This window comes from Cyrtonyx montezumae, unplaced genomic scaffold (genome assembly GCF_038088225.1).
Source record: "Cyrtonyx montezumae isolate F1298 unplaced genomic scaffold, pur_monq_1.0 scaffold_4, whole genome shotgun sequence".
Taxonomy (NCBI): domain Eukaryota; kingdom Metazoa; phylum Chordata; class Aves; order Galliformes; family Odontophoridae; genus Cyrtonyx; species Cyrtonyx montezumae.
The window spans coordinates 28014215-28040067 of NW_027072045.1; the positions used below are offsets into that span (position 1 = coordinate 28014215).

Sequence of the window (25853 nt, forward strand, 5' to 3'; positions counted from 1 at the left end):
TATTCAAAGTCTATTTTTAATTGTGTTAATTATAAACTATCATCCCCCACCCTTTTTGGACCCACAAGCATCAGCCGGAGGGAGGCAACGAGCTGCGCGTTGGCAGCACGGGGCTGTGGGCAGAGGGGCTCCGGCCGGGGCAGCGTGACCGCGGGGCTTTCAAGCACGTGGGTCGTGCCCGGGCTTCCCACGCAGGGCAGGGCGCCTGGGGCACGGTTTTCGCCCCCCGGGTTTTCACCCACCGCCGGAACAAAGCGGCCGGGCAGGAGCCGGGACTCGGTAACCGCCTGCCCGCAGCCGGGGGCGGCCGCGCACCGCCCGCAGCCGCGCCGTGCCGCGCCGAGGCCGCCACCTGGTGGCTGCGGGGGGGAAGCGGGGCACGGCCGTGCGGCGCCGGGCTGCCGCTAAGGGCTGTGCCGCTGCGGGCGGGCGTGGGGACGGATTCATTTTCAGATAATTGAGATGTGCATATTTCATTTGATTTGGGTCTGAAGCACGCTTTTAAGATGACTGTGGCTATGTGCTGTGCTTGCGTTTCCTTTGCAGAGCAGCCCCGCAGCCCTCAGGCAGGTTTCTTTACGTGGGGAACTAAAGCCCCCTGCACTCACAGTGTGAGATGGCTTCAGCTCCAAGCTCCCTTCTCCGAGCTCCAGCTTCCCTTTCATCGTCTGTGTAGCAGATGTAGGTACAGCCAAAGCGAATTACAAAAGGTACTGAGTAGCCCTTCACGAAGGCAGGAATCTGCCTTGCAAACAGCACTGGATGTGGCAAGGTGTGTTTTTCCGTGTTGCCTTGCTGCTCTTGAGCAGCTGGCTCACTGTGGTGGGCAGCATCCATGCCTCTGCGTTCCAGAGTGTGGTAGCAGGAATGCAAACAGCTGCCATCCCCAAACTGGCTTTGTGCTGTGAGTGTTTGTCCACTGGGAATGGAGAGCCAGATGTGGCTCTCATAGTTTCCAGGCAGCACTGATCCATCAGATGACAGTAGCTATTGAGTGCAGCTATGGTGGCCCAGAGACAGAGATGAAAGTCTGATGTCTGTCAGCACCTCCCTTGCCATTCCTGTCTCCCTTCAGTTTTCACTTGAGTCCTTTCATAAAAGCAAATGCCCCAGAACATGATGTTGCAACGCTAATGGCCTTATTTTTTGAGAAGGGAAATAATGAGTTTTGTAATGTTGAACTGCCAGAGATACTTGGGCTCCCCTGTGCTTTGTTGTCACATGCGTTCATCCTTCCATTCCCACTGCCCATGCAGCTATAGGAAGCCTCAGCTGGGAGCCCAGCTTCCTTTTCAGAAGCAATTTTCTCAGCACCTCCTGGTTGAATTCTCCTAGGGAAGATGAACAGTGTTTGAATGCCCTCTCGAAGAAAGATATTTTCATCAAGAAAAATTATCAAACCAATCTGATGAACAGGCAACGGGAAATCAGTGTAGGCTTGGAGCTGTTTCTGTAAGAGTGGCTTGTGTTGTACCCCAGCTGCTCTGCCTCTAGGCAGCTTTGCCCCCAGCTCACAGGCTCTACCAATTGTAAAAGCAAAAACTAACCGGAGTCAGATTCAGGTCTCATAATACAAACCATTTTGGATACAGAGAGCGAAGGGGATGGGGGGGGGGGTGGCTGATTCGTAAGAAGACTTCTAAGCATTATTGTAGCATAAATAATAACGGCATCTTTCACCTCAAATGGCCTAACACTTCATAAAGTGATATGGGCTTCACTCGTTGCTGAAATGCAGCTATTTCTGAAGTGGAACCTGATATCTTTTTTTTTTTTTTAACCAACAGAGCAATGTTTTAAGGTGGAGAGGGAAGGATACAATATACAGTCAACAATAAATGTAAGCTAAGGTGGCTCTGCAAAATGGGAAGATCAAGTAAAATGTATTTTTAGTAACAACATACAATCTAGTGTATCTTGAACTTACATCCTTAGTTTGCAAATGCAATTCACCTGCAAGAGATCCAGGAATTTCAAGTAATGTTTTGTTCTCTCTCTTTTAGCAATACGGTTTTACAACGCTTTGCTAGCAGGTTCTCTGGCTCCTTTCCTCTCTTCACTTAATTTAATGTCCAGTTCTCGTAGCTGGCTGAGGAACCCTGTGTTTGGGCAGATGTCTCTGTGAGAACCGACTGTTTTCAGAGCATCCACGAGCGTCATGTTTTCACGGATCATCAAAAAGGCAAGCACTAATGTTGCAGAGCGGCTCACCCCCATGGCACAGTGAACAAACACTTTACCTGCGGAAGGAAGAAACACAGCAAGGTGAGTAGGATGAGGCATTTCTGAAGTAAGAATGCAGGGAGGACAAAAACCACCAGAAACAAGCTGTCAGAACAGCCACGACGAGAGGTGTGTACTCATTTATTTGTGAACAGCCTGAGATTGTGCTGTAGATCTCAGGCCAGGTGGCACTTCGTGCTATTGCATGGCAGATTTTTTTTTTTCATGTAATTGGAAAGGGTACTATGGCGTTTGGGTTGGTTGGTTTGAGGTAGGAGACTAAATTTAAAATACTGGCATTATTTTTCAAAAAGTTGTTGCCAAATTATATGGAGACTGCTGAGTAGCTCTCAGGATGCTTTTGCACCTGGGGAAGCCCAGATCCCTGGGGATCTGCTGGCCATTATGCTATAGGAAAGCTCCCATCATTCAGGAGAGTGGGGCAGAGGAACCTAGGCTGGATTCCTTGCTCCCAGCCCAGTTCTCATCCAAGCCTTCCGAGTTTTCAGGTATTTGTTTCCAGATTAAAATAGCTGAAATTTTCTGTCAAAGGAGAAGCTTTCTGTGACAAAATTCATTAGTATAATTTTCTGTGGAAAAAAGAAACAGTTTTGGCAGAAAACTTTGGCCCAGCCCTGACTGTGATCATTGACAAGTTCCATAAACTCTGTAGGACAGTCTGCCTGTAAAAACGGTCTCATAATTTACTGTGTCTCAGCAGCCCAGTGTGAGCTATAACTAGGGATTTAATAAAGCTCTTCGAGTGAAAGCAGTAAGATTCGCAGCCAGTCGGAGTCAGAGCAAACTCTGGAACAAATGGAAATTATGATAACTAGGCCATAATCCAAACTCCGCTGACAAGAATTCAGCAGGCTGCGGGTCAGACTCATAGCTTTTGCCTTAGTTCATTAACTTGTGCTGCTTCTCTAGCTTTAATGGACACCCAGCCCAAGCTCCAGTTGTGAAGTGTTTTAGCCAGCACTTGCAGGTGCTGGCAGGAAGCAGGAGCAGAGCTGTTATGCCATGCAGACCCGGAGTCCCCAGGCTGGAGCCTGGTTGGGATGCGAGAGCAGGCCCTCAGGCTTTGCCAGGAGGCAGTTCCCGCAGAGTGGAAGCCCTGCAGTGCTGTAGTCTTGCCCCCATGCGCTGTGCCTGGTGTTGGTCTCTGGGCTGGGGCAGCTGCCCTGCCTGGCTCCCCACAGTCTGGTCTTTGCCATGCCTGGAGCAGCCTCCCAGCCTCTCTGCCCTGCTCTGTGCCAGCATCTTCAAATACTACACTCGGCCTGAGCTTTGCTGCTAGTACATGGAGAAGCCATTTGGCTCGTGTTGAAACTTCCTCCTAAGGCTTCTTGGTGTCTCCCTCTTACCTCCTGGAGTGTTCAAGGCTTTGCCTATGAAGTCAGCAGCATCGTAGAAGAAGATACTTAAATCAAAGGAAGGATCATCAAATGCTTCTATTCCGAAGTACTCTATTTGCAGATCTTTGTAATATTTCGCTCCCGTGTTGATGCTATATGGCCCATCTGCTGCGTTAAGGATATGAGTTATGTCGAGGCTTTGCATAGTAGTTATGCTCCTAGCAGCCCACCTGTTGGAAGACACAAAGGTTCATTGGCAACATACCTCACACTCAGCTACAACATCACCATTTAACATTAGTGCCTGCTCCCTCTACAGGGGACTGCAGCTCGCTACAGCGTGGCACATAGTCCACAGTGCTGAGCAAATGAAAAACATGATGTGGTGGTACAGGAAGCAGCATGAGCACAAGCTCTCCTGTGGGATACTGCTGAGTAAACACATCTCTCAGCAGTTAACCCCTAGGAACATGCCTCACTGCACGGACTGGTCAAGATCTTCCTTCAAATACTTGCATAACAACTTCTGAAGCTGTCTTCTCCCTTACAGCGTACATGAGTGGCAAGGGCAAGAATATACCCAGGTGCAGCACCTCATTCCTGGTCCGTCTTGCTCAGCAGCTGAGTTCTCCTCCTTTCCAGCCATAAACTAGGACTGAAGCTATCCCACAAAACAACGATCTTCTACAGATGAATTCGTAAGGAAGAGGAGGAGGAGGAATTGGAAATAAAGTTGTGGAATCATAGAAATGAAGTGCTGTTCTGTCAGCACTACATGATGATCTACATAATCTGAGGTAATCCAGAGAGAAGGAAAGAGCGCCAAATAGGAGTGGTCAAAATTATGAAGTATTTGAATGAAAATTCTTATTCTGTATGTTCGGTTTTAGTACCTTTGAAAGAAAGTTTGGGTTTGGAATGTCAAAATCTGCACTGTGTAATTCATTTGGGTCCTCCTCCACCTGGCTCCCGATCCTGACACCCCTGTGTTTGACTCTGAGGGCTACTGTGGTATCGTCTGCGGTCTGATTCCTGAAACTCCCTGTTTCCAGAGCAGATAATGCTTCTCACAGTTGACACCAGTTTGGGATGGGTTCTTTTGAAGACTTCTGTCTAGAATACAGATAATTTTTACTTCACCAAAATCCGCCTTGGCTCACAGAATACAGAAAAAACCCAAACAGGCAAATTACAAATTATCCTTTTGTCTATCATAGTTTTCATGACATCTAAACACCTTGTGATATCTGTTTTGGAAGCTTGTGTTGTAAAAATATTGCTATAGACCCAATAACTAGTCCCCAGTGTACCACTTCCCCTCCTCCTCCTCCCAGAGGCCAATAACATCTTAATAATAGGGCCAAATGTTCTTACGCATCTCCCAGGTAAATATTTGGCCAGACTTGGTCCACGTGGTTATCAGACCCTCCTCTGAACCAAATCATTCGCTGGAGGTCTGCTAGTGCTGGTGTTTCGTAGGATGCTGGGCTTCCTGCGCTGCTGCTTGGAAAGGAGTTGTCTCTGGTGTGAAGCATCTTGCTCCTCTCTTGCACGCACTCAGGTTGTATCAGAGGCAGCTTTTCTGAAACAAATTAAGAGGAATTATTTCATACAGAAATAATATTCCCCACGAAGCAGTCCTGCTCATTACCTTCTAAATAGCATTACATTATTATTACTGGTGTGTGCAGTAGGGCCTGCAGGTGTTGCTGAAAGCATCCAGAGAGCAGCACTGACTCTGCGGTATGACTCTACAGGTGTGTAATTCTTCCCTTGAGAGAGCAGCAGCATAAGACGATATGATTTAATTTCTTGTCAAGTAAAGCTGTTGAAAAAGAATGTCCTGTGCCACTCCAGCACAGAGCTGACTGACCCTCATAGGTGCTGGTACTGCAGCGCTGATGAGTTTAATACGGGAAAGCTCCAGTGTTTTATGCTGGAGAGTTACAGGAGCGTTTGCACACACTCACTTCTTGTTAGTCAAAACTGCAAGTTTTTGAAAGAAATGAGCCATTAGACTGACTCACAAGGTTTCTAGGGCAAGGTAGGAATCTTAGGATGTCATTAGGACATACATTCATATGGTGTACATGCATACATAAATAAAACATACACGTGTGTAATTGTTCTTTCATTTATAAGGATGCATTTATACACACATACACAGGTGTACATGCGTATATGCATATAAATAGAAATATTGAATTTAAACCATTTTTTAATATATCTCAGGTGGCTATCCTTGAAGTTTGGTATGCTTGTGTCTGTCTGCTTCAGCCTCTCTTCTGGGAGCTGTTCCACTTTGTATAAATAATATGATAGCTATTTTGCCTCCAGAGAGAGGCTTTTTCTCTCATCTGAAGGAGAGGGCACTTAGCTGCAATGTGAAGAAAGAAAAGCATGTGAATTGAGGAAAATTATAAAGCTGAAAGTCCTGGCTTTGTTGCCATGTTAAAAATCCTATCTAGGACTGCTTTACTCCCTTACAAATACTGCAGTGAAATATGTGCCCCCTTTTGCAACACTGTTTGCTGTTTTAGACCCTGGAGGCTCAGTCCAGGCAGAGGCAGAATGCCATCAAGAGCAAGAGTTCGAAGGCAGCCAAGGAGGCCCTTCTCTGAGGCTTTAGGAGCATTCCTCCTGCCAGGATCTCATTATCATTATTATTATTACGCTGTTATTATCTCATTATTATTATTACTCTGTTCTCACCTCCAGAGAACATTTGTTTGGTTGTTTGTTGGTATTAAAGCCATAGTCAGTGTGGGAGCCACATGAGAACTTGTTCCCACCATGAGATGAGTGGTCTGTGCTTGTTCTACAAAAGGTGATGTGATGTCAGCTTGCACTGTAATGCCTGAATACCTCAATCTAGAGTTTTGGTTTATTTTCTCAACTATTCTAGGAAGTCCCTGGTAGACCTTTAGAAGTCATCTAGTCTGTCCGTTGCCCCACCACAGCATCAGCCAGATGGATATTGCTCCTAAAGCACTACCAACACTTTGTCCTAACAGCTGGGTACCTTGTTTTAAACAGCGTAGGCTGATGTGGGACATAAGCAAGTATTCTTATGGGAAGATCAGTACAATGATGCAAGGCATAATATTGATCACACCACATATATTCCTACGACTTGCTTCCCCTGCTCCCCTCTTCCTCCTCCTCCCCACAAATGTTAAGAGCAGTTACAGCTTTTTGGATGTTCCAATATAAAGGAAGTCTCCCTTGGGTTACTTGTTAATAAGCAAAATATGAAAAGCACAGTAAAAAAATGATGGGAAAGACGGAAAAACATGGACTGGTTTTAGCTTTAACGATGAAGGAAAAGAACTAAATATGAATAACTCAGGCAAGTAGAGAATAAATACACGGATAACAGAATATACTTATTTCAGGGCACAGAACACCAAGAGCTTTTGTAAGAGAGTATGTTGTGCACTCCCAGCACAGGTTAGCATGAAGAGTAGCCCCCCAAAAAGATATTGTCTATTGCCTTATAAGTCTTACTGCCTTGCATTTGTCATGCCCTGTGCTCGAGAGCTACTGCCAGCGTCATTGTGATCTGCTTGTGCTTCCACCAGCAAAGAACATTAAGCAGAAGCAGTGGAAGGAAAGCAAGAAAAAGATAACAAAGGTTCTATCTACATCAGGAGATTCAGAAGACTGTGGGCTAATTTTCAAGGAGAGTGGATGACTTTCAGTGACTGCAGTTATGAAAAAGTTGAATCTGTGGAGGTAAGAAGATGGTTCCTATGCATTCAGTTGTTGTAGTTCCCAATGCTTTAAACTCTTGTGGTATGTCAACTTGTTAAAGTAATGGAGGGAGAGAAAGAGATGACATTGCTAAGCCTCTTGTTCTGGGCCTGACTTCGTAGTGGTTCTCTTGGCTTACTAGAGCTGAGACTTTTTGGTATTGGTGGAACTCAACAGGCGATTCCAGCCACTGCAGCCAGCAAGGTGCTTTGCAACAGAGCTCCCTTTCATACAGCAATCCTCTTCCTCCAAAACACATTAGCATCATTTGCTTCCCATGACTAATTCCAGAGAAGCGAGCTCCTCATGTCAACGCGCAGCATGGCTCCTCCCAGCAACACTGCTCTCTCCCTGCTGTGCTGGCCTTGAAACTGAATTACTCCATGGGGCCTTCTGGAGAAACTTAGAAATAACTATACCAGATGATTGGACTAATGAGAAAAGTAATATGAATTTTTTAATTGTGGACCAGGGACTTAGCTCAGAGTTTCCTCCCTGCTCCCTTCTACTTTGCGATACTGCAAAGTTAGCAAAAGTGCTGCCACAGATCACATTTCTCTATGCTTCCCCCTCCATGTGGCTCACAGAAACTGCTTTGGGTGGAAACTGAGAGTAGGATGGCAGGATCCTTTGTGACGGGAAAAAAATCTGTCTTTCACGGTCGCTAATGCCTTCTGCAGAGGTCTAGTCCATGCAAATTAGGGAGGATTGCTTCTCTTTTGGAGTTGCAGCTTGCAAGTACCTAAAGGCCATCTCATGAGTTTCTTTCTTTCTTCCCCAACCCCACCCCCGTACATACAGGAGACACTTGAGACTGGATAGAGATTCCGAAGGTAATCCAGGCAGATTAACCTCTTTGCTTCACCGGGAAAAGGCGAAGAGGCAAACACTTTGAAACCCTTCTGAAGTTAACCATCAGTCAGCAAACATTCAGAGCACCAGGGTGCACCTTGGCAGATTTTAATGGGCTTCATACCTCAGCTGTGCTTCTTGCAGAGGTTTGTATCTCAACTAATGTTATCCTGCCACTTGAGTACTTCAGTCTGCAAGGGATTTTTCTGTTGTTTGTTTTTTCTCCCAATGCTACAATAAATAAATAAATAAATAAATAAATAAATGCCATTTTCTAATGCAGATTTTTCTGGCAAAAGAAAAAATGTGTACAGCCTCCCCTGATTTCAGTTGTTGAAATCATTTAATAGATTTGTGTTGGAGTTGCAGATTACAGCCTAAGAAAACATCAAACTTCTGATGAAAAAAGAAATAAAAGAAAAGAAAGGAAAAGAAAGGAATAGAAGAGAAGAGAAGAGAAGAGAAGAGAAGAGAAGAGAAGAGAAGAGAAGAGAAGAGAAGAGAAGAGAAGAGAAGAGAAGAGAAGAGAAGAGAAGAAAGGGAAAGAAAGGGAAAGAAAGGAAAAGAAAGGAAAAGAAAGGAAAAGAAAGGAAAAGAAAGGAAAAATAAAAAGGAAACCCTCTGATGCTGAAGATTTGAAATAATTCGTTCTGGTATCTCAAAAAGGAAAAAAAAGGCCATTTCTCTTTTTTTTTTTCTATTAAAAAACACTCTGTTTTAGAATTTGAGTTTAGAATTGCATAAAATCCTTTAAAATATGAAAACAAGATAAAGTGACATGTTCCTGGTTGAGAAAAACACTTTTTATATCATCAAACACACACACTAACTAACTGAGCATCTTTCGTTTTCACTCCTGCAGCATGGGGAAGGCCTGCTGCCATTTTGCTGTGGTGTTACCATGCCTCTTAAGGCAAGAACCAAGCTGCAGAAGCTGAACAACCCTGAGCCTCATGAGGAGCCCATAGCAGGGCACCAGCTGGGCTCCAGGTCATGTCCTGCCCCACCATGTTCCCTGCACTAGCGCCTTCCTGGCTGGCATGGCTCTGCTGGTGGCTGTGGTGACAGCCTAGGGGGGAACAGGTATCTTTCAGTGACATTAGATGGTTGTGGCCTCAGGTACAGCAAGACTGCTGTTTTGGGGTGGACCTGCGGTTGGCACCATGAGGCAAACACTGGGTAACAGTAACATGACCCTGTAAACTCCTGCAGCCAAATATTCTGTACTCACTGAAACAAAACCCAGCAAGCTAGGTGGCTTGCAATACCAAAGCATGAGATCAGAATGTAATTCACATGAAAGACAAACAAAAATAGGCCTGTTGAAGAATTATAAATTGCTGTCTATCCTGTTTTTTTTTCTGTTTCTTTTCTCTGAGCGAGCTTTTCTGCAGTCATCTTTTCCCCTCCTTGCTCTTTTCTCACAGGTAGTGCTTCACACTATGGCTCTTTGTCCTGATGTTTCCTGATGGAAAAATCCAGATGGAAAGAAGAGTGGTTCACAGGGAAATGATCATGTAAGTGAAATTAATCTTTCAGATACTAATGTGAAACTTGATCTTCCTTTTTGTTAAGAAGACCCAATCTATGTCTTTACATTTTGGCCAAAATCTGATGCTAAGAGAACCCTGGAGTCTCTTGAGGTAGAACTGAAAGCCTCGTGTGCAGAAACAGGCGCGTTTAAAAGCAATAGCAGAGTTAAAACAGCCAGATGGGAACCTAGCAGGCAACTGAGAGGGGAACTCTCTGTTTTCCTTGCAAGCCTACAGGGGCTTGTTTGCAGGAATTAGAATCTCTCACCAGCAGTTCACTGCAGCTCTAATACCAAGTGGTATTGAAAATGAGAAGCAGGTTATGGCTGATGGTTTAAATGAGGCACCTATGGGAATTTTGAAATGAGATCCTAGACACGTCTCGATATAGTGCGTGCACATGGCAGAGCAATATTGCTTTCTTGGCTGACTGCATCATATATTATGGTCTTTTATTTTGCCCACGCTCAAGCAGCAGGGAACAGCAGAAGTTCATTGCTCTTGCTCGCTGCTTAAGCCCTGCTCTGCCTTGCCAGAGGCTGTGCCCCTGCCTCGCTGAAAGCAGAAGCAGTCTCTTGGCCCCTGCGCGGGTACGTGCTCAGTGCAGCACTGTACTAATGCCATTTCCATTATTTTGTAGTAAAGAGAAAAGCAGAATGTACAATTAAGACTATGCTGGCTGATTTTTTTTTCTGGGATTCTTTTTTTTAAAGAGAATTTATGATTTCAGAAAGATGCCAGACAGGAGTCTCTGGCACATGAAGTCTGTTCTGCAGCCATGGCTCTGCCAGCTGCAGGACCCCCTGCCCCACACTTCAACACTGCTTAGCTGGCTGGGGAGAGCCCAGGCCTTGGCACTCCTCCACTGCTCTGCCTTGTTCGATACCTCTGTTCATGGCTGGCCTTTCTGGTGGAGCACAGCAGCTTCTCTGTAGTGGGCTAGAGGGGTCCAGCCTCTGTTTCTGAGGTGCTGCAGCTGGGCTAAGGAGCAACTGATCCACACGTGTTTTCCCAAGGCCATATCTTTCTATGGGGGGAGAAACTCGGTGCTGATCTCATCTCCACTCTGCCTCCCCCAGCCTCCCTTGTCAGAGCTGCACGGCCTGGGCAACAGCACCTGCCCACATCCTAAGGGTATGGGGATGTGAACGATGGGTGCAGAAATGAGGCATCCTTACTGCTTGCAGAATGGCAGCTTTGGCATCTACAGATTCTAGGTTCAAAGGACATAAATAAATAAATAAATAAATAAAGTATTACCTTAGTAGCTGGCATCTTTGAGCTATTCTGTGCACTATCCCCAGCAAGACAGCGCTGCCCTCCACAGGCTCCTACTGAAATTTCCAACTCGGCTGTGGATGGCTTTCAAGCTGGGGGTGATTCTGTCCCCTTTGGCTCTCTTCTGGAGTACTCCTGTCCAGGGCACCACTGATAGGGATTAAAAACAAAAAACAGAAACCACCTCCGATCTACTGTTTCTCTTGACACATCTCGACCTGCCTGATGCTTCTCCCTGAATTAAAATAGCTGTAGTTGTAATCCCACTGCTAGCAGCCATTCCCTCACTGTGTGCTGTGATCAGCAGCATCCCAGCTTGCCATGTCACTAACTGTTTCTAATAGTAGAAACTTCACTCCCATCTTATGTAAGGAGCGGAGCAGAGCGGCTGCAGCTTGTGACGTGCTCAGGCAGAAGCTTCCTGGGGCAGCATGTGCCTGAGGGCAAAGCTCCAGCCAGAGGAAAATCAGTGACCTTGATACGGGTAAGGGCTCAGCGGCACTGCCAGCCCCACACTGAGATGCTGTTGGTGTCAAGGGCTGTCAGTAGGTGTCAGTTATGGTCTTGATATATGCCCATCTGACACATGTGTTGTCAAACAGGACAGATTCTGAGGGGGAGAAAAAAGCTTTGCAAGCTTCAGGAAAGGCAAACAAAGATGTTAACGTGCTGCTATTAAAACAGGCCCCTTCGCACTAGCTCCTCTGTGGGCAGTATGGATTTGTATAACTGTGAATTAAGGATTGTTTTTCTTCTCCTTGATTTACTCCTCAAATGACTTTTGTCTGACTGCTGCTGTCAATACAGAATTGACAGAGCTGTCAAGCTCTCGAGATTTCAGAATATCTGAAGGCACAAGTAAATGATTTTTCATCTTTCTCAGTCGTTTAGCAGAGGTATCTTGCAGCTGCCTGTCTCTCTCTGCACAGTTACTGTAAGCAGTGAAGTGCTCTCCCTTGCTTGAAAGGGCACGTCTGAGAAAGGCACGTTTTGATAAAGTTGACAGAGTCGTACAAACTCTTTGCAGTCTCTTTGCGGTAGAATTGAGAGCAGAAAGACTTCAGAACTTCACAGTGAAACACATCTATTTTGGCACTTAAGTTTTCTTTTTTGTTATTTTATTTTTTTCAGAGAAATTGTAGAGCTCTCAAGGGATGCTCTCAGCTTTGTTGGTATGGAGTGGAGCACTTTAGATTTTTAATGGCTGTTTCTTGATTAAGCAATGCTTCAGATAGCTGCCCCACACTCAAGACACAGTGTTGATACCCAGAGCCTCACAGTATCGCGTAGGACAGGAGCAAGGGACATTGTGTGCCAAAAGTTTTGAGAAGGGTTTTTTCCACCCCTCACTCATCAGGTTTTATACTGTTGTTTTTGTGCTGCTTGCTGAGGTTTTGCATGGGCTGCAGGCCAATGCCTGAGCTGGTAGGCTGGGAGGGAGGCTAGGCCCCCAGCAAAGCACAACCCTGTGGCTGCCCAGCGCTGAGCTGAGAGCACAGGGAGCCTTAGCTGGGCTTGTGCCTGCTGGAGGCAGTTTGGAACAGACACCTGGGGAATAGGCTGCACATTTCAGTCCATTTTCCCAAAGCAAACCTCAGTGCCTCCAGCACAGCCCTGGGAAGGCTCTCTTCTGCCTGAGAAAGTCTCAGGCAGGAATAGGACAGGAATATATTAAGGATTGTGAGCTTCTCTGATACCGAGAGCCATCCATGCGCCATAAATAGCATTACCATTCTTTCTTTGCAGTGCCTGGCATCCCAAGCAGTCATTTTTGCAGGTGCTCTTAACAGCTTTTACTTATGTTATCTTGGCAGGCTGGAATTTTGTGTGTTTTTTTTCTTTCTGTCTCTGAATTTTGTTTCCAGGTGAAATATTGGCTTTTTGTTGTTGTTTTGGACTTCTTTTTTCTCCTTTTTTAATCGTCATACATTACTGTCATATTTTTAGTAAAACTGTGTGGGAAGAGCTTCTGCAGAAGAGTGAGAAGGATTGAGACTAAGTCATTCATAAGGAATCTCTGTGATTGCAGGAAAAGCAAAAACTGAAAGAAAAAAAACCACTCCAAAACCTCAAAAAAAAAAAAAAAAAAAGATTAACTTAAGCTCATATATGTTTTTAGCAAGATCTTGAAAGTGATTGGTTTTAGAATTAAAAAATTATGAACACGTTTTGGCATAATATGTGATGTTTTCATTGAGAGACCAGAAAGAAGTAATTGTAGAAGGAAAATCTTTACATGCCTATGAAAATAGAAAACAAAGATAGCTTTTGTCAAGGAACTACAAAGCAGGCTTTTTGTTCTGGGATAACCACTGCAGCACTGCTGCTATATCAGCCGGTGGAGCTGGAAGAGTTGGGCAAGCTTTCAGTACGCAAGGAGGACCGCCTTTTTTCCCAGTTATGCCAACTGCTCTGATTTTCACGCTACCTTTACCGACAGACCTTGCCTCAGAGCAGCTCAGCAGCAGGGCTAGTATTGAAACACCGTAGTTTTTCCATTTTGCCAGAAGATGGCAGAAGAAAGCAACCTTGTGGTTTTTAAAACAGCATACTCATGGCAGGCTGTTAGATTAAACTGTTAGTGATGTACAAGGAAGAGCTGAGGCTGGATGGAAGAAAAGTGTGAAGGGTACTCAATGAATTAAATTGGTATTGACCTGGGCAGGTACATCAACTGATCTACACTGTATCCTTTTCTATGCAGATTTACTGCATAGGAAAACCTGTAACTGTGCTCATTCTTTGTATGCACAGCGCAATTCAGCCTGTATTTACTCCTGTGCCAAAAATTTTTGTAACAAACCAGGCTCCATTGGTGTCCAGCACATAATGATATCAGCCCCAGTAAAAATCGGGCTGATTCATCAGTCTTTTATATGCTCTTCCCAGATTAATTTCTCTTTCATTTCTCAGTTCCTCCCCTCATGGTAGGAGTGGAGCCCAAGCAGTGCTAGCACTCTCACCTCGCTGCTTGAAGAGGGGCAGGTGCTGGATGAACAACATGCCCGAGTGCTGGCTGCAACATGGGCTGCTGGGCATTGCAGTGGAGTAGCAACAGTGGTCAGCTCAGACACCTCCTCTCTCTTCTTCAAGGGAAATTGAGCATTGACATGGTTGACACGGAACTTTCAGCTGATATGGTGATGAGGAAAAACAGCTGACAGTATGGATGCCCATTAGCTGGACAGCAACACCCTTGTTTCATGAGATGATGCTAAGACAAACCCCAGTGCATTCTGCTCTTAGGATTCTGATCCTGCTTGCCTTTTTTAGTACTACTGTTCGTATTCTATTAGGCAAGAAGACTGGTCTCAAGTTGGTTCTGTGGTTAGCAGCAGAAATAGTCTTCATCTAAGAGGAAAGCAAGTGATGGCAACTGGAACTGCTGGTGAAACCACAAGCATGCTGCCAGTTTACAGGGGTTTCTTTCACCCTTTGGCTGCCCACCTCTGTCTCTGGGTATCCCCTTCTATTTGGAAGTGGATTAAGCATTCCTGAAAATGAGTAAGTTTAATGGACTGTGAGGTGCCTTTAAGCTGCCTTATCCAATACATCCTACAACCCAGGTCCTTTTGCTATACTTTCATCAATTGATCATTTTTGTCAAAGCATCTCAAGGATATGCTGAGTCCTGTGAGGTGAACAAGCACATAACCTTTTATGTGTTTTACTAGGCAAGTATGTATAGGAAAAACAACGCTCTGTAGGTATCTCTGTTAATGCTTGAAAAGAAAAACCCTCCCTGACCTTTTAGGATTTAAGATTTGACATTAAATGCTAATTTGCTGTTTTCTTTCTTTCTTTTTTTCTTTCTTTCTTTTTCTTAGTGAAGACAATTTTGAGAAACAATTCAGTACAGGTAGTTCATCCCCAAAACAAAGGCAAGTTTGGTCTGTCAAGGAATTTGAAAGCCCTGGATTAAAGGATTTTGCAAAGATTCTGCTGAGTAAGGCCTATATACCTGAGAGGGAAAGAACACACACAGGTGAGCTCAGAAGGTGGAAAGCTTCTGCATAACCAAGACAGACATGGTTGTGGTGCTGAATTGCTGCTCATTCCCTGCCCATCACTTGACTATTGCCACATGTAAAAGCTGCAGTGCCTGAAGTGGTATGTCATGCCTAACCAAAAAGGCCAAATCTGGCCTGAAATGGTCACCTGGGTCCCTTTTCCTTTTTGTGGCACCACCAGATGGTGGAAGGTTACTAGTTGCCTGCTGAATGTTGGAATTCAAAAGTGTGCTGCAGAGATGACACCTTCTTTTTATAGCTTACAAAATGTCTGCCCCACTTTCTACATCCGTGGTAACAGCAGTCTGTATGAGGGTCTGCTATTCACGATTCTAGTTTACTGCATCTTCCTAAGGTCCTAAACAACTGTGATTACTAAACAACCCCATCTCATCCCTTTGTTAGCTTATGCATCCAGTTGATGAACAGAAAACCGGGTGATGACCAGTTAAATATTCCATCCGCCTCTGCTAGCAGCAGTGTTGGCACAGTGGTGCAGCTCTCTTTGCACGCACGCAGACTGCTGTCTGGCCAGTGACAATTCCCCATTGCAGGATACTGTGTCTTGACTTCACAGCTCCTCTGCGTGGCTACACACTTTCTCAGCGTGCCCTATTAGCAGCAGCCTTCACTGTTTGCAGAGATCTGAAAGCATGCCACCTTTTGGCACAGCAATGCAGTTTGCTTCCTCCAGAGGAAATAAAGATAAAATCCTGGATAAGGAGGAAATTCTGAGAAGAGTGGCTTTCTAAATATTTATCTTCAGTCTTTATTTGGTGCCTTGCTAATGAGGTGAGTGGGCTCTTACAGAAACCTACAAGAGGTTAAGCAACTTGGAGGAAAACAGTGGTTTTCCTGAGCTGCAAGACAGAGGATGTGCAGGGCTGCTCACAGAGAATTTCACATGATATCTCTTGCTGAAACCTTAAAATCTGAGCATTATGTATGGTCCACACAGCTGTGCTGCTTTTTATTTCTAAAAAGAATGGATTTTCCCTCCCATCTGCTTTGCTTCGCTCACCATTTTCCCGAGTTTAGCAAAGAAGCTGTCTGTGGAAACAATAGATGAACAAAAGAAAATTATGAAGGACTTATTTATATGGTGGAAATGTTTTTCAGAGGCAGAAAAAGGGAATCTATCAGCCTAGGCACCTAAGCACTGTTTATGCCCTTAAAAACCTTTCCCTTAGAGTGCTTAATTGGTCTGCGAAAAGCCATTGCCAGAAGAGGTAATTGACCATTTTTATACAAGGATCAGTAACAAAAACATTCAGAGCTATTGTTCTAGAAATTAAAAATATATAAATTAAAAATTATGCAAAGAATATGTTTTGAGGCATAAGCCAGCCTCTCCTAAAACTATGCAAATTCATTTGGTGAAAACAACAGTAGACACAATGAAATGAGTTGTATACGAAGAACTGAGATCTCAAATGTGATATTATGCAGAAGGTGAAGAGACTGTACTAGATAAGTAACAGCTCAGTGCGTTATCAAGGGTGCACTTCGATTTTGATGAATGTTAAAAGAACCTTTAGCCTTGAAAATAAAGAGGATAATTTCTCTCTAGGCAATGGCTGCTCATGAAAGTCATAAAATAGGAGCATTGGAGCCCTAATTTTATAGTGCTTTTTAAATGGTTTTCAAATGGTCCAGCTGCTTTGTGCCATAATATCACGAGGCAGAGATATTTACGCCAGCGATAACAAGCATGCATCAGCCTGCCCGGGCTGCTCTCTGCAGGCAGCCGGCATTAGGCGAAACACATATGGAAAACTGATACTTGCCAATGCGGATTGATCACGACACCGTGGCTGGAGCGATCCTGGGAAGCTGCTTTTTGCACCAAACAGCTCAACTGCTTTTCTTGTTTGTGTCTTGCCTGCGGAGCTCAGGATGTATGCCGCCGGTGATTCTGCTTCTATTTTGACACTTGAGCACCTGCCAGTTCTACACACCTCCTAGGCCGTGCTGTCCCAGTAGACCGTTTGGAACTAGGAAGGCTAATTCAGCCCTGCCTTACAGCACTCCTTTTTTGTGGGAGTTTCTTCACGGTCTGGTTTGCTCCCATCATTGATGTTTTCAACTTGTGCTGTGTTCATTTGCACAGAAATGCACACATGCTGCAAATGAGCTCAGAACAAGTGCTACATAGCTCTGCTGAGATGCTGGAGTTGCTGCCTTGTAAATTTGGGTGCTTATTTCAGAAATCTGATTAGTATTTTATCTTTGCACTTCCCATCCTCTACAAAGTATTAGCATCTTTTTAAGTCCAGGACTGTTCTTTAAACACTGGATGACTTTATCCTGAAGTTTTCATGAACAGAGAAGACAACAAAATGGGAACGTATTTGAGCACATTTTTTTTCTTCCATTTTACCAAATGATTAAGGAGCAACTGCAAAAACCACTGTCCCCTAAAAGATGGAAAACAGGTTTGATAGCAAAGCTCTGTGTCACATTCCTTCGATCTTTATCTCATATTTAGATTGTCCAACATTGCTTCCTGTCACTTTGATCTTATATTTCATGAGAATTTACATAGGTGTAAACTGTATCTCTTTTCAATATCTAAATCCTGCAGCTGTTTCAGGAACTCACAGCTTGATGAGTCGCTCAGTAATGGAAAACTCTTTGAATAGCATTGCCTTGAGAAAAATGACAAAAGGTAAGTTAAGCTGGCCCAAGAGGGGCAGACCTGTTTTTTCCAAGAATACAGGGAACCAAGATTTTCCTGCAGAAAAGAAATGAGTATATGTTGTGCTGCTCCTGGCTGCATTGTATAGTGCCAATTGCATTAGGTGGTACTTCTGCTTCACTTGCATCTCATCTCTCCAAGATCCAATTTATGGCAGCTGAGATAAAGTATCCTTCAGTGTATTACATTCATCCCTTTCATAAATCAAGAAGCACTTCTTGATATAAGAGATGTGGGTCCAGAGAAAGAGGAAAACATGTGGCATTAGGCTTTGTAAATGGCCAACTGGCATGTGTGTGATGGCTGTTTGCAGCTTTTGGCTGCTTCTCAAACCAGAAAGTTACACTTTATACGCTGTGTATTCTGATATACCAGTACAAAAAACTTCAGGGAAAAAAAAATTAAAAATCTGCAATTTTCAACTGAAATCTCAGTATCTACACCATCATTCCCATTACAGCTGCTTGCTTTTTTCTCTCTTGTTTCAGAAGACGCTTCTGGTGAGTCCACGTGTCATCTTTGCCACTAATTTGGGCACAGTTACAGTTAACATGCATTACTTCTTATCTTTCAGGACGGTGCTGTGCTCTCTACTGCCATGGAGACAGTATCTGTAAGCAGGTAGTTAGACTTACCCCCCAAGTGGGTCAGTGAAGTTTATTTAATGCTTCTGAAGTAATCTGTGATCACTTAATGAAATTGCTGCATTGGAGCAGTGGTTTACCAGGGGAGGAACTGACCATTAGGCCTCATGAATGCACTCTGAGGTTGTACAGAAATGCATAACAAGATGGGAATCCTCTGCAGGTATTCCATTAATGATGACGTTCCTGGCCACAGAACATTCGGTTCCCTTTGCTTCTCTGTGCAATGTGCAGCAGACATTGACACCAAGCCTCCTCAAGCCTTCCTTGTTATGGACTATGAAGCTGTGGAGAATTGTATACAAAGATTCACAACAAAAGGCAACTCGGTGTTTCTTACTGCCTCATTATGTTACTGTCTGCAGACCCCAGCACCTACCACATTTTGAGACTTGTGTAAAAAACAGTAAAGTAGTGAAAGAAAGGTAAAAGGCTGTGATTTCTGAATATATTCAAAATAGATGCAGAAAATGTACAGTTTCCTGCCTATATCTTCATGTAAATTTAACATGTATTATAAGCTCCGTTTGATTACAGTCACTGGGAATTACTGGCCCAAAAACCTGGCAAAAATTCAGTCCATGAAGTAGCTCAGGTCCTGGACTTGAGGTGTGAACATTGCTCAGGTTTTAGTGACTGTTTTGCCTCAGGGTGCAACTGTGTGACGTTTCTTTGCTGGAGTGGTATTAGTCTTGCTAATCTGATTAAGCTCCAGCTGATAAAGCTGCCTGCTTGAAATTCAGTGTGAAGCTGGATTTCTGTAGCATGTTTTACATCTTGTGTCCAGAGTCACTTATTGTGTATCATTTCTAAAAATATTTCACCTTTCAACCTGAAGGGTCTTGGCCCTCTGTGCCAGCAATGGCTAACAGCCAGGCACATACTTAATAATCAATTTGTTAACCACTTCGAAGTCCCCTAGGATAAAAGACACCACGTAAAGTCAGCCATTCCTACTTTATTTATAGTGAATAGTACATAATGTGTTATAGCATGCAGTATACAGTGGATTATATTTAACTCATTTAAAGAGACTGACCATCATATCTCTGATAAAATCGTCAGGAAAAGTATGTCTTAGAGAATACAGCTTTAATTCTACATTGATATTTAATTGCTAGGTAGCTCCTGAGAAACTGCATATAGCTGGCTCCACACAAACAAGCAGTGACAGCTTATGGTATGGCTTTGGGTCATTTGGCACGAGATGTGGCATGGGTCCCAGTGATGGCAGTACAGAAACCATCGCTGCTTGTTGACTTTGCCGAGCAGTGGGTTGTGCCCTAAATGCAAATCTTCTCTTTCTTTTCCACACTTCCATTTCCAGAAGATGCCATGAAACCTAACTCTGAAATGTTGTCCATCTTTAATGTTGTTGATCTTATTGATGTTGGCAGAATAAAGAAAATTCCATTGATAGTATGAACAAATTTCCTGTTTTGCTGATTGTGGGCTTTGATTCTTTGTATTAACCTCCCTGATCAGCTGTTGCATTAGCAAACCTCTACATTTTTATTCCCGTTAGCTGAACTTACTGCATGTATACATCATTGTTATCTTTACATTTTTTTCCACCATTCATTATTTTGTTTATTTTTAGTCCTGTGATCTGCATGGTATACATTGCAGCATTTAGGAAATCTTTTTTTTTAATCTATAATTTTTAATTTATGAAAATTATTAAAGAGAATTTTATTCTCTTTTAAATTAACTGCCGTCTGTTTTGAAAGTTCTTTCTTTAGAGGGCAGTCTCTTTGTTTTCTCCTATGCTAATCTTAGGCTATTTTCAGGCAACTAAGCTTAACAGCGCTAACTAAATTAAACAGTTGAACAGCACATGTTAATGAGAGCTGTATTCCCTAGCCCTTCAGCCTCAAATAGCACTTACGTATTGCCTGTGTAGAGCTCAGGCTGCTCTTCTCCCACGTGCTTCGATTCCACCTCGCAGTTTCTGGGCTGCGGGAATGCTGGGCTCGCTGCGTTCCTGGCTGGCTGTGTCTGACCACCCCCAGCAGTGGCCAGCCGGTGGCTGCACATGGGGTGTTGTTGCTGAAGCGTGCTCTTTGCTTGATGCTCTCAAACAGGTGGCTGTCCCTAAAAGCGGCATGCACTTGGGCATTCCCAGTGGGCTGAGCGCTGCCTCCCCTATGAACAGGAGCAGCCACAGAAATAAAAGTTCTGCTTTAAGTCACTGTTTTACCAAAAAATAACCACCCCCACAACTTCCCACAGAGGCAGTACTGCTGTGCTTGCCAGCACAGATTTTTCCCCACAAAAGAAATGTTGGTCAGTGCAATGGAGATGCAGTTCCCAATTTCTCATGTGACCATGTTCTAATAATAAACTATTGGGAAACGGGATGGTCCTATTAGGTGCGAGTTCAAAATAAAGGCCACGAGAGCAGCTGTCATGGGCCTCCCTGCAGGCCCATTGAATCCATTGCCCTTGCGTCTGCCTGTGGCTGTAAGATGATGCTGACAGAAAATGAGACTGCACAAGTGTGAGATACACCACTCTGTAATCTCTCCCAGCCTTCAGATCACGAGCTTCTAGGTCTGGTTGGAGTTTCTATGCATTTGGTAACCCTGAGCAAACTTCTACATCACAGTTTCTCCCACTAGTCCTCTAACGTTTGTAAGTTTCTACTCCCTGCAGCAACCTGCTAAGGCATCGCAGCACTAACCCTCCTCCAGCCCAGCCTAGCTTTTGCTAACTTCATCTGATGCCTTCAGTTCTTGTACTGGAAAATGAATTTAAGGGAAGATTCCACAGGAGTTCTGCATGGCTACTTCAGGTGACATTCTGGTTTTGTTCTTGATTTAAGCAGATTGAAGTCCCTTTCACCATGACCTGTGCTTACAGCCACAAATACATGTATATATATATATATATGTGACCATGTTGAGGAAAGCCCAGCCTGGACAGGAAGGCCTATGTGCCTGTATGTCTCGAGGGGATGAAACACTGAAAGTTCCTGTGGGGTCTTGGTTGGGTAAGCAGATCCTTCTGGGTGCACCTGCATGCTCTGGTCAGTTCAGCAGGCACTGACCTTGCCTTCAAGATCCTAAATATCTTCCAAAATGGGACCCTCCCCCAATGAGGAATTTCAGCACCTTCTGTCTCCCTCATCACGCATCCCCTGTTGATGCATGCATATTCCAATCATAGTGCTGCTGGCGAGGCAGTATTTTTCTTTTGTTTTGGCACCTCAGCATAGCTTGCCAAACAATTATTCAATATGCATTTTTTTTCCACTGACAGCGGAAAAGGGGGAAGTACTAATGTCACATCACGTCACAGCCTGAATGACTAACAGTGTAAGTGACCAGGGAGAAGGTCTCTTTTCCTCCCAGGAAGCCATAGAAGACAATGTTTTCTGTTTCAAGAGGTTTCAGAACTAATTTTACTGTTTTTGCATATGTTGATGGGAAACCTTTTCCCTGTGCAGAGCTGGAGCCAACGGTGCACAGAATATAAAAGAGCAATGCAGCCGGGCAGGAAATAAAGGCAACACTACCTTTGCAGATTTAAAACACTCCTGTGACTTGCCAGTGCCCTTGAAAAAGAGTTTCTGAGCAATTTATTCCATCCATTGGGATAATCTAGTCCTGCTGTACAAAATCTCTACCATGTCATTAGTGGCATGGATGGCATACTGGTTCAGCTTCACTCCACGCTTCTGTGCTCCTTGTGAAACAATGCCCTCGTAGGATGAGCAGTATGTAAGAGAGCAGGTACTAATCTACAATGGGAGCAGCTTTCACAGCTGTGGCTTTGTGGGACAGATGTTCAGGGGCGCACAAAGCATTATCCTGATGGGAGGTTCCATCAATCTTTCTCACATGTGTCTAATTTTGCCCAGACTAAAGCTATTAAGATGCTTAATTTCACTCCCATGAATTTCAGAGTTTTCAGTGCCATGTCTTGAAAAGGCTTCCAGACTGAAATCTACTGTAATGTGAATGAAGTATAAATTACGCTGAAACGTTAACTCATGTAAATCCTTACTAACTCTAATAGAGAACTTCAAAGCAAACCCAGCTCCTCCTCCGCTGCTTTGCTGCTTTGTGAGGTATAAAGATTATGCTAGCACTTGTGGGTTTTAAATGCAATTTTCTATTTAATCATTTTTTATATTACAAAGTTTTCTCTTTCCCTTGCCAGTGGAGCTCTTTGGCAAGACTTAGGAAAATCTGAGCAGACAGCTGAACAGACCTCTGAAAGGATCTTAAATATGCTTATTTTGCAAAGCATTGAAATAGAGACGGATTTCTGCATTCCCATAAGCACTAGGCAGAATCAGCATCTGTATCTCAGCCTCTTTAAGAATTAGCGGTGATAGGGGTCTGGGAAGGAAGAATTACAACCCACAAGTCACCACTACTTATCTCTTCTAATAACCTTTGCAAGCCTCCTCCAGCTGAGAGGAAATAATGAGGCCTGATCCTTCAAATGCAAACAAGCATGCAGAAATGTATTTACTCAGTCTTGCAGAGAAAGTTCATAGGGCCAGCTAATCAATAAATCAAACTAGTAGCAAAGGGCAGAAATAGATTTGATTATTGCTTCACGGTTCACCACAAGGTAACAAGGTAATTTTCAGGTAGAGTGGTATCGTCAATTTCAAATGCTGTTCCTGTATTAAAAATCAAGTTGCTTAAGTAACTGATTAACTGGTGATAGGAAAAGTGACAGCCTCAAAATGGCTGAAAACTATCTTTCATCACTTAAGCCTGGCAATTGACTTAAGCTATCTCAGTTCCCTGCTGAACTTAGGGAACAGTAATAGAAAATGGACTTCCTGAGTTTTCGTAAGAAAATCTTGTTGCTGATCCTAGGAAGTTGTATATGCACAGTGCTTTTGAGGGCTGAAACTCAGCAAAGCATATGTAAACGTTCTGCCCTTTCAGCAGCCTTTCTTTTGCCGTAGCTGAACATCCAAATTTTGCAGGTGTTTCAGAAAGCCACGGTTGGGTGAAATCCACCGATGTTCCTTCACTGTTTTGATGGCTTCAATCAATGGCAGGTGGTGATTTATCATGAGATATGCTAGGACTAGAGACGCTGACCTGCTTACTCCAACTGCACAATGTACCAAAATTTTAGCTAGTTAAAAAGAAGAAGAAAGACAAATTATAACCATAAAAGTAGAGCAGTATGGTGGATGAAGTTTTAAACCAAAAGAGAAGGCAACCCTTGACCTGCCTTCTCCAGTTCAGTCATGCATGATAACACAGCAAACAATTTATTTTTTACCCTTCCAGCAGACCACATGAATCACAGAGTAGAATCATAAAATCACAGGATTGTTAAGGTTGGATAAGACCACTAAGATCATCTAGTCCAAACAGACGAACTGCTAACAGTTAGGACTAATTTGCAATTGTTCCATTCGCTTGTATGAGCAGTGCTATGAGGTTACAATCTGATTTCAGAAACACTGGTAAGTTAAAAAAAAAAAGAGATAGAACAATGATTTCCTATTGTGAGCAAGAGGAAAAGCAGACCCAGTGCTTTCAGTAGGGCTTACTTATGTGAAGAAGAATGCTGCAGTCCGGCCTGAAAGGGTGATACTAACACATCAGCCACCAAGAAAGATGACTGGCCTAGCAACATTACATAATAATAAGGCAATTCGTCATGGCTGTATTTCTCTTTTGAAGGCAGAGCATGTGAGACAGACTGAAAGAGCTCCATTAATGCCTCATGCTAAGGAGTGGTCTTTTATGTAATACATGCTAATCAGTGTTGTATAGCACCAGTGCCAAGGCGCTTAGTCTCCTGTGCAACCCACTATAAATTCCTGTGGGTAAAGGTGAATCTCCTCCCTAGGGGTGCAGCCTCACAGAAAACTCATCCACAGTGTGTGGCCCTCTTCACGTGGGTGGTGGCTGAATAAATCAGGACTTATAACTTCCTATTCATTTGTTATGACCAATACAGTTGCATGAGAGGGTGTCAAAAGACTAGGCCAGATAGGGCCGCTTCTGTGTCAGATATTTATCTTTTTTTCTCCCTGATTGAATGGGTCTTTCCCTCCTGATATTTCTCTCTCTGTTCTGACTCCTCTCCTCTCTACCCCTGTCTCTCTCAGCTACCGCTCATCCTTTTTCTCACATCAACTGTTCACTGTCTTCCTTGATCTTTTGGGTCCAAGCTGGAACTATCCACGTGTACAGCACAGCTTCCTCTCCCTATCCCATGCAGGTACTGATAGTAGGCTGCGTACTGGATGCTGCCAACACACATACAAATGTGAACAATGATCATTCCATACCTCCAGGTGTGTTCAGGGCTTTGTGGATAAATTCTGCTGCAGAGAAGAAGAACTGGCTTATATCAAAGCTGGGGAGGTCATGTGCTGGCACACCATAATAATCAATGGTAGCTCCATAGAAGTCCTGGTCTCCATGGCTGTACACTGTGCCGTGGGCTGCATTTAAAACGTGGGTAACACCCATCTTCCACAAAACAAATCTGTTGTGAGCTGTTACTCTAAGAGGAAGACCAACATAAACAAATTAAGATTGGTACAGAGATACTCACAGGGCAGGAACAGCACAGCGATTGCATCTCTCAGGCCATGTACTCAGTGTAAGCCAGAGCATTGTTTCCAAGGAATAAGTGAGAATCAAGTATCAAATTAGTCATAAAATTATCTCAGAAACTCTGCTGTCTGCACTGTAAATGCCACCAATCAGCAAAACTATGAGCTGCCTAATGCCACGTCGATAAGGGACACAAACAGGCTGAAAGCATAATGTACAGCAGGAGCGCTAAAGATCAGTCATTCTGTGCAGCTGTACTTACAGGTCTCCCAAGAAGAGATTAGGCCACACTTCATCAACGTGGTTACAAGAGGGCCGCCCAGTGTTCAAGAGCTGCTCCAGCTCCTTAAGTGAGGGGATGTCCCCCATGCATGTCCCAGGCCCTGGGGAGGCCAAGGGACCCAATACTTCCTCTCCAGACATGCGTGAGCTGGGGAATAGACTTGTTCCCAGCAGCTGGAACCAGCACGCTGAGCACTGGAGTGCTGCCAGCAGCCACAGCAGTCACGGGGCGGCAGGGTGATGGGCTGGAGCAGGTGCTGACAGAAGCTCCTGCCACTGCCCCACACCATGACATCATTGAGCCCCCTCCCCAGGGCAGGTTGTCTTGCCATACCTAATCATGCTTTGCTGGTTCCAGTCTGCTCCCTGCTGTTTGTCCCCCCCACATCTTCAGCCCCCAGCCCATAGAATGTCGTGATGCTCCTTAGTGGTGTCCCTTAATGTCTCTTAAAAGTAGTGGCAGCTATCTTACAGTAACTCAGTGGTACTTAAAAGTATAGCCACTAAAGGGCTAGGAATGCACCGACAGGTTCTACCAATACAGTCACTAGGAGACTAAACACTAAATAGATTATGAGGTCTTGCCTATCACCAAGAATCAAGAGAAATTTATTTCTTGAATTTACTATTTTCTTTTTTTCCCCCACCAAGTAAAAGAACATGAGTCTAGCTGTA

General features: G+C 44.1%; 2 protein-coding genes across 3 annotated transcripts; both read right to left on the reverse strand.

Moving 5' to 3' along the window:
- Nucleotides 1–1565: 1565 nt before the first annotated feature.
- Nucleotides 1566–11325, reverse strand: LOC136055243 (dual specificity protein phosphatase 13B-like). Of its 2 annotated transcripts, none has more exons than XM_065746963.1 (4): nucleotides 10979–11325; nucleotides 4956–5158; nucleotides 3591–3811; nucleotides 1566–2240 (listed from the first exon to the last, which is right to left on the reverse strand). In XM_065746963.1, the coding sequence occupies exons 1-4, from the start codon at nucleotides 10991–10993 to the stop codon at nucleotides 2014–2016; spliced, it is 666 nt and encodes a 221-aa protein (XP_065603035.1). In that variant the 5' UTR covers nucleotides 10994–11325; the 3' UTR covers nucleotides 1566–2013. The 2 variants fall into 2 exon arrangements, with proteins under 2 accessions (XP_065603035.1, XP_065603036.1); XM_065746964.1 differs by having other exon boundaries at nucleotides 4956–5163; nucleotides 10979–11323.
- Nucleotides 11326–21328: 10003 nt separating this feature from the next.
- On the reverse strand, nucleotides 21329–25319 carry DUSP13A (dual specificity phosphatase 13A). Its single transcript, XM_065746531.1, has 3 exons — nucleotides 25159–25319; nucleotides 24626–24843; nucleotides 21329–23454 (listed from the first exon to the last, which is right to left on the reverse strand). The coding sequence occupies exons 1-3, from the start codon at nucleotides 25317–25319 to the stop codon at nucleotides 23255–23257; spliced, it is 579 nt and encodes a 192-aa protein (XP_065602603.1). The 3' UTR covers nucleotides 21329–23254.
- Nucleotides 25320–25853: the final 534 nt, after the last annotated feature.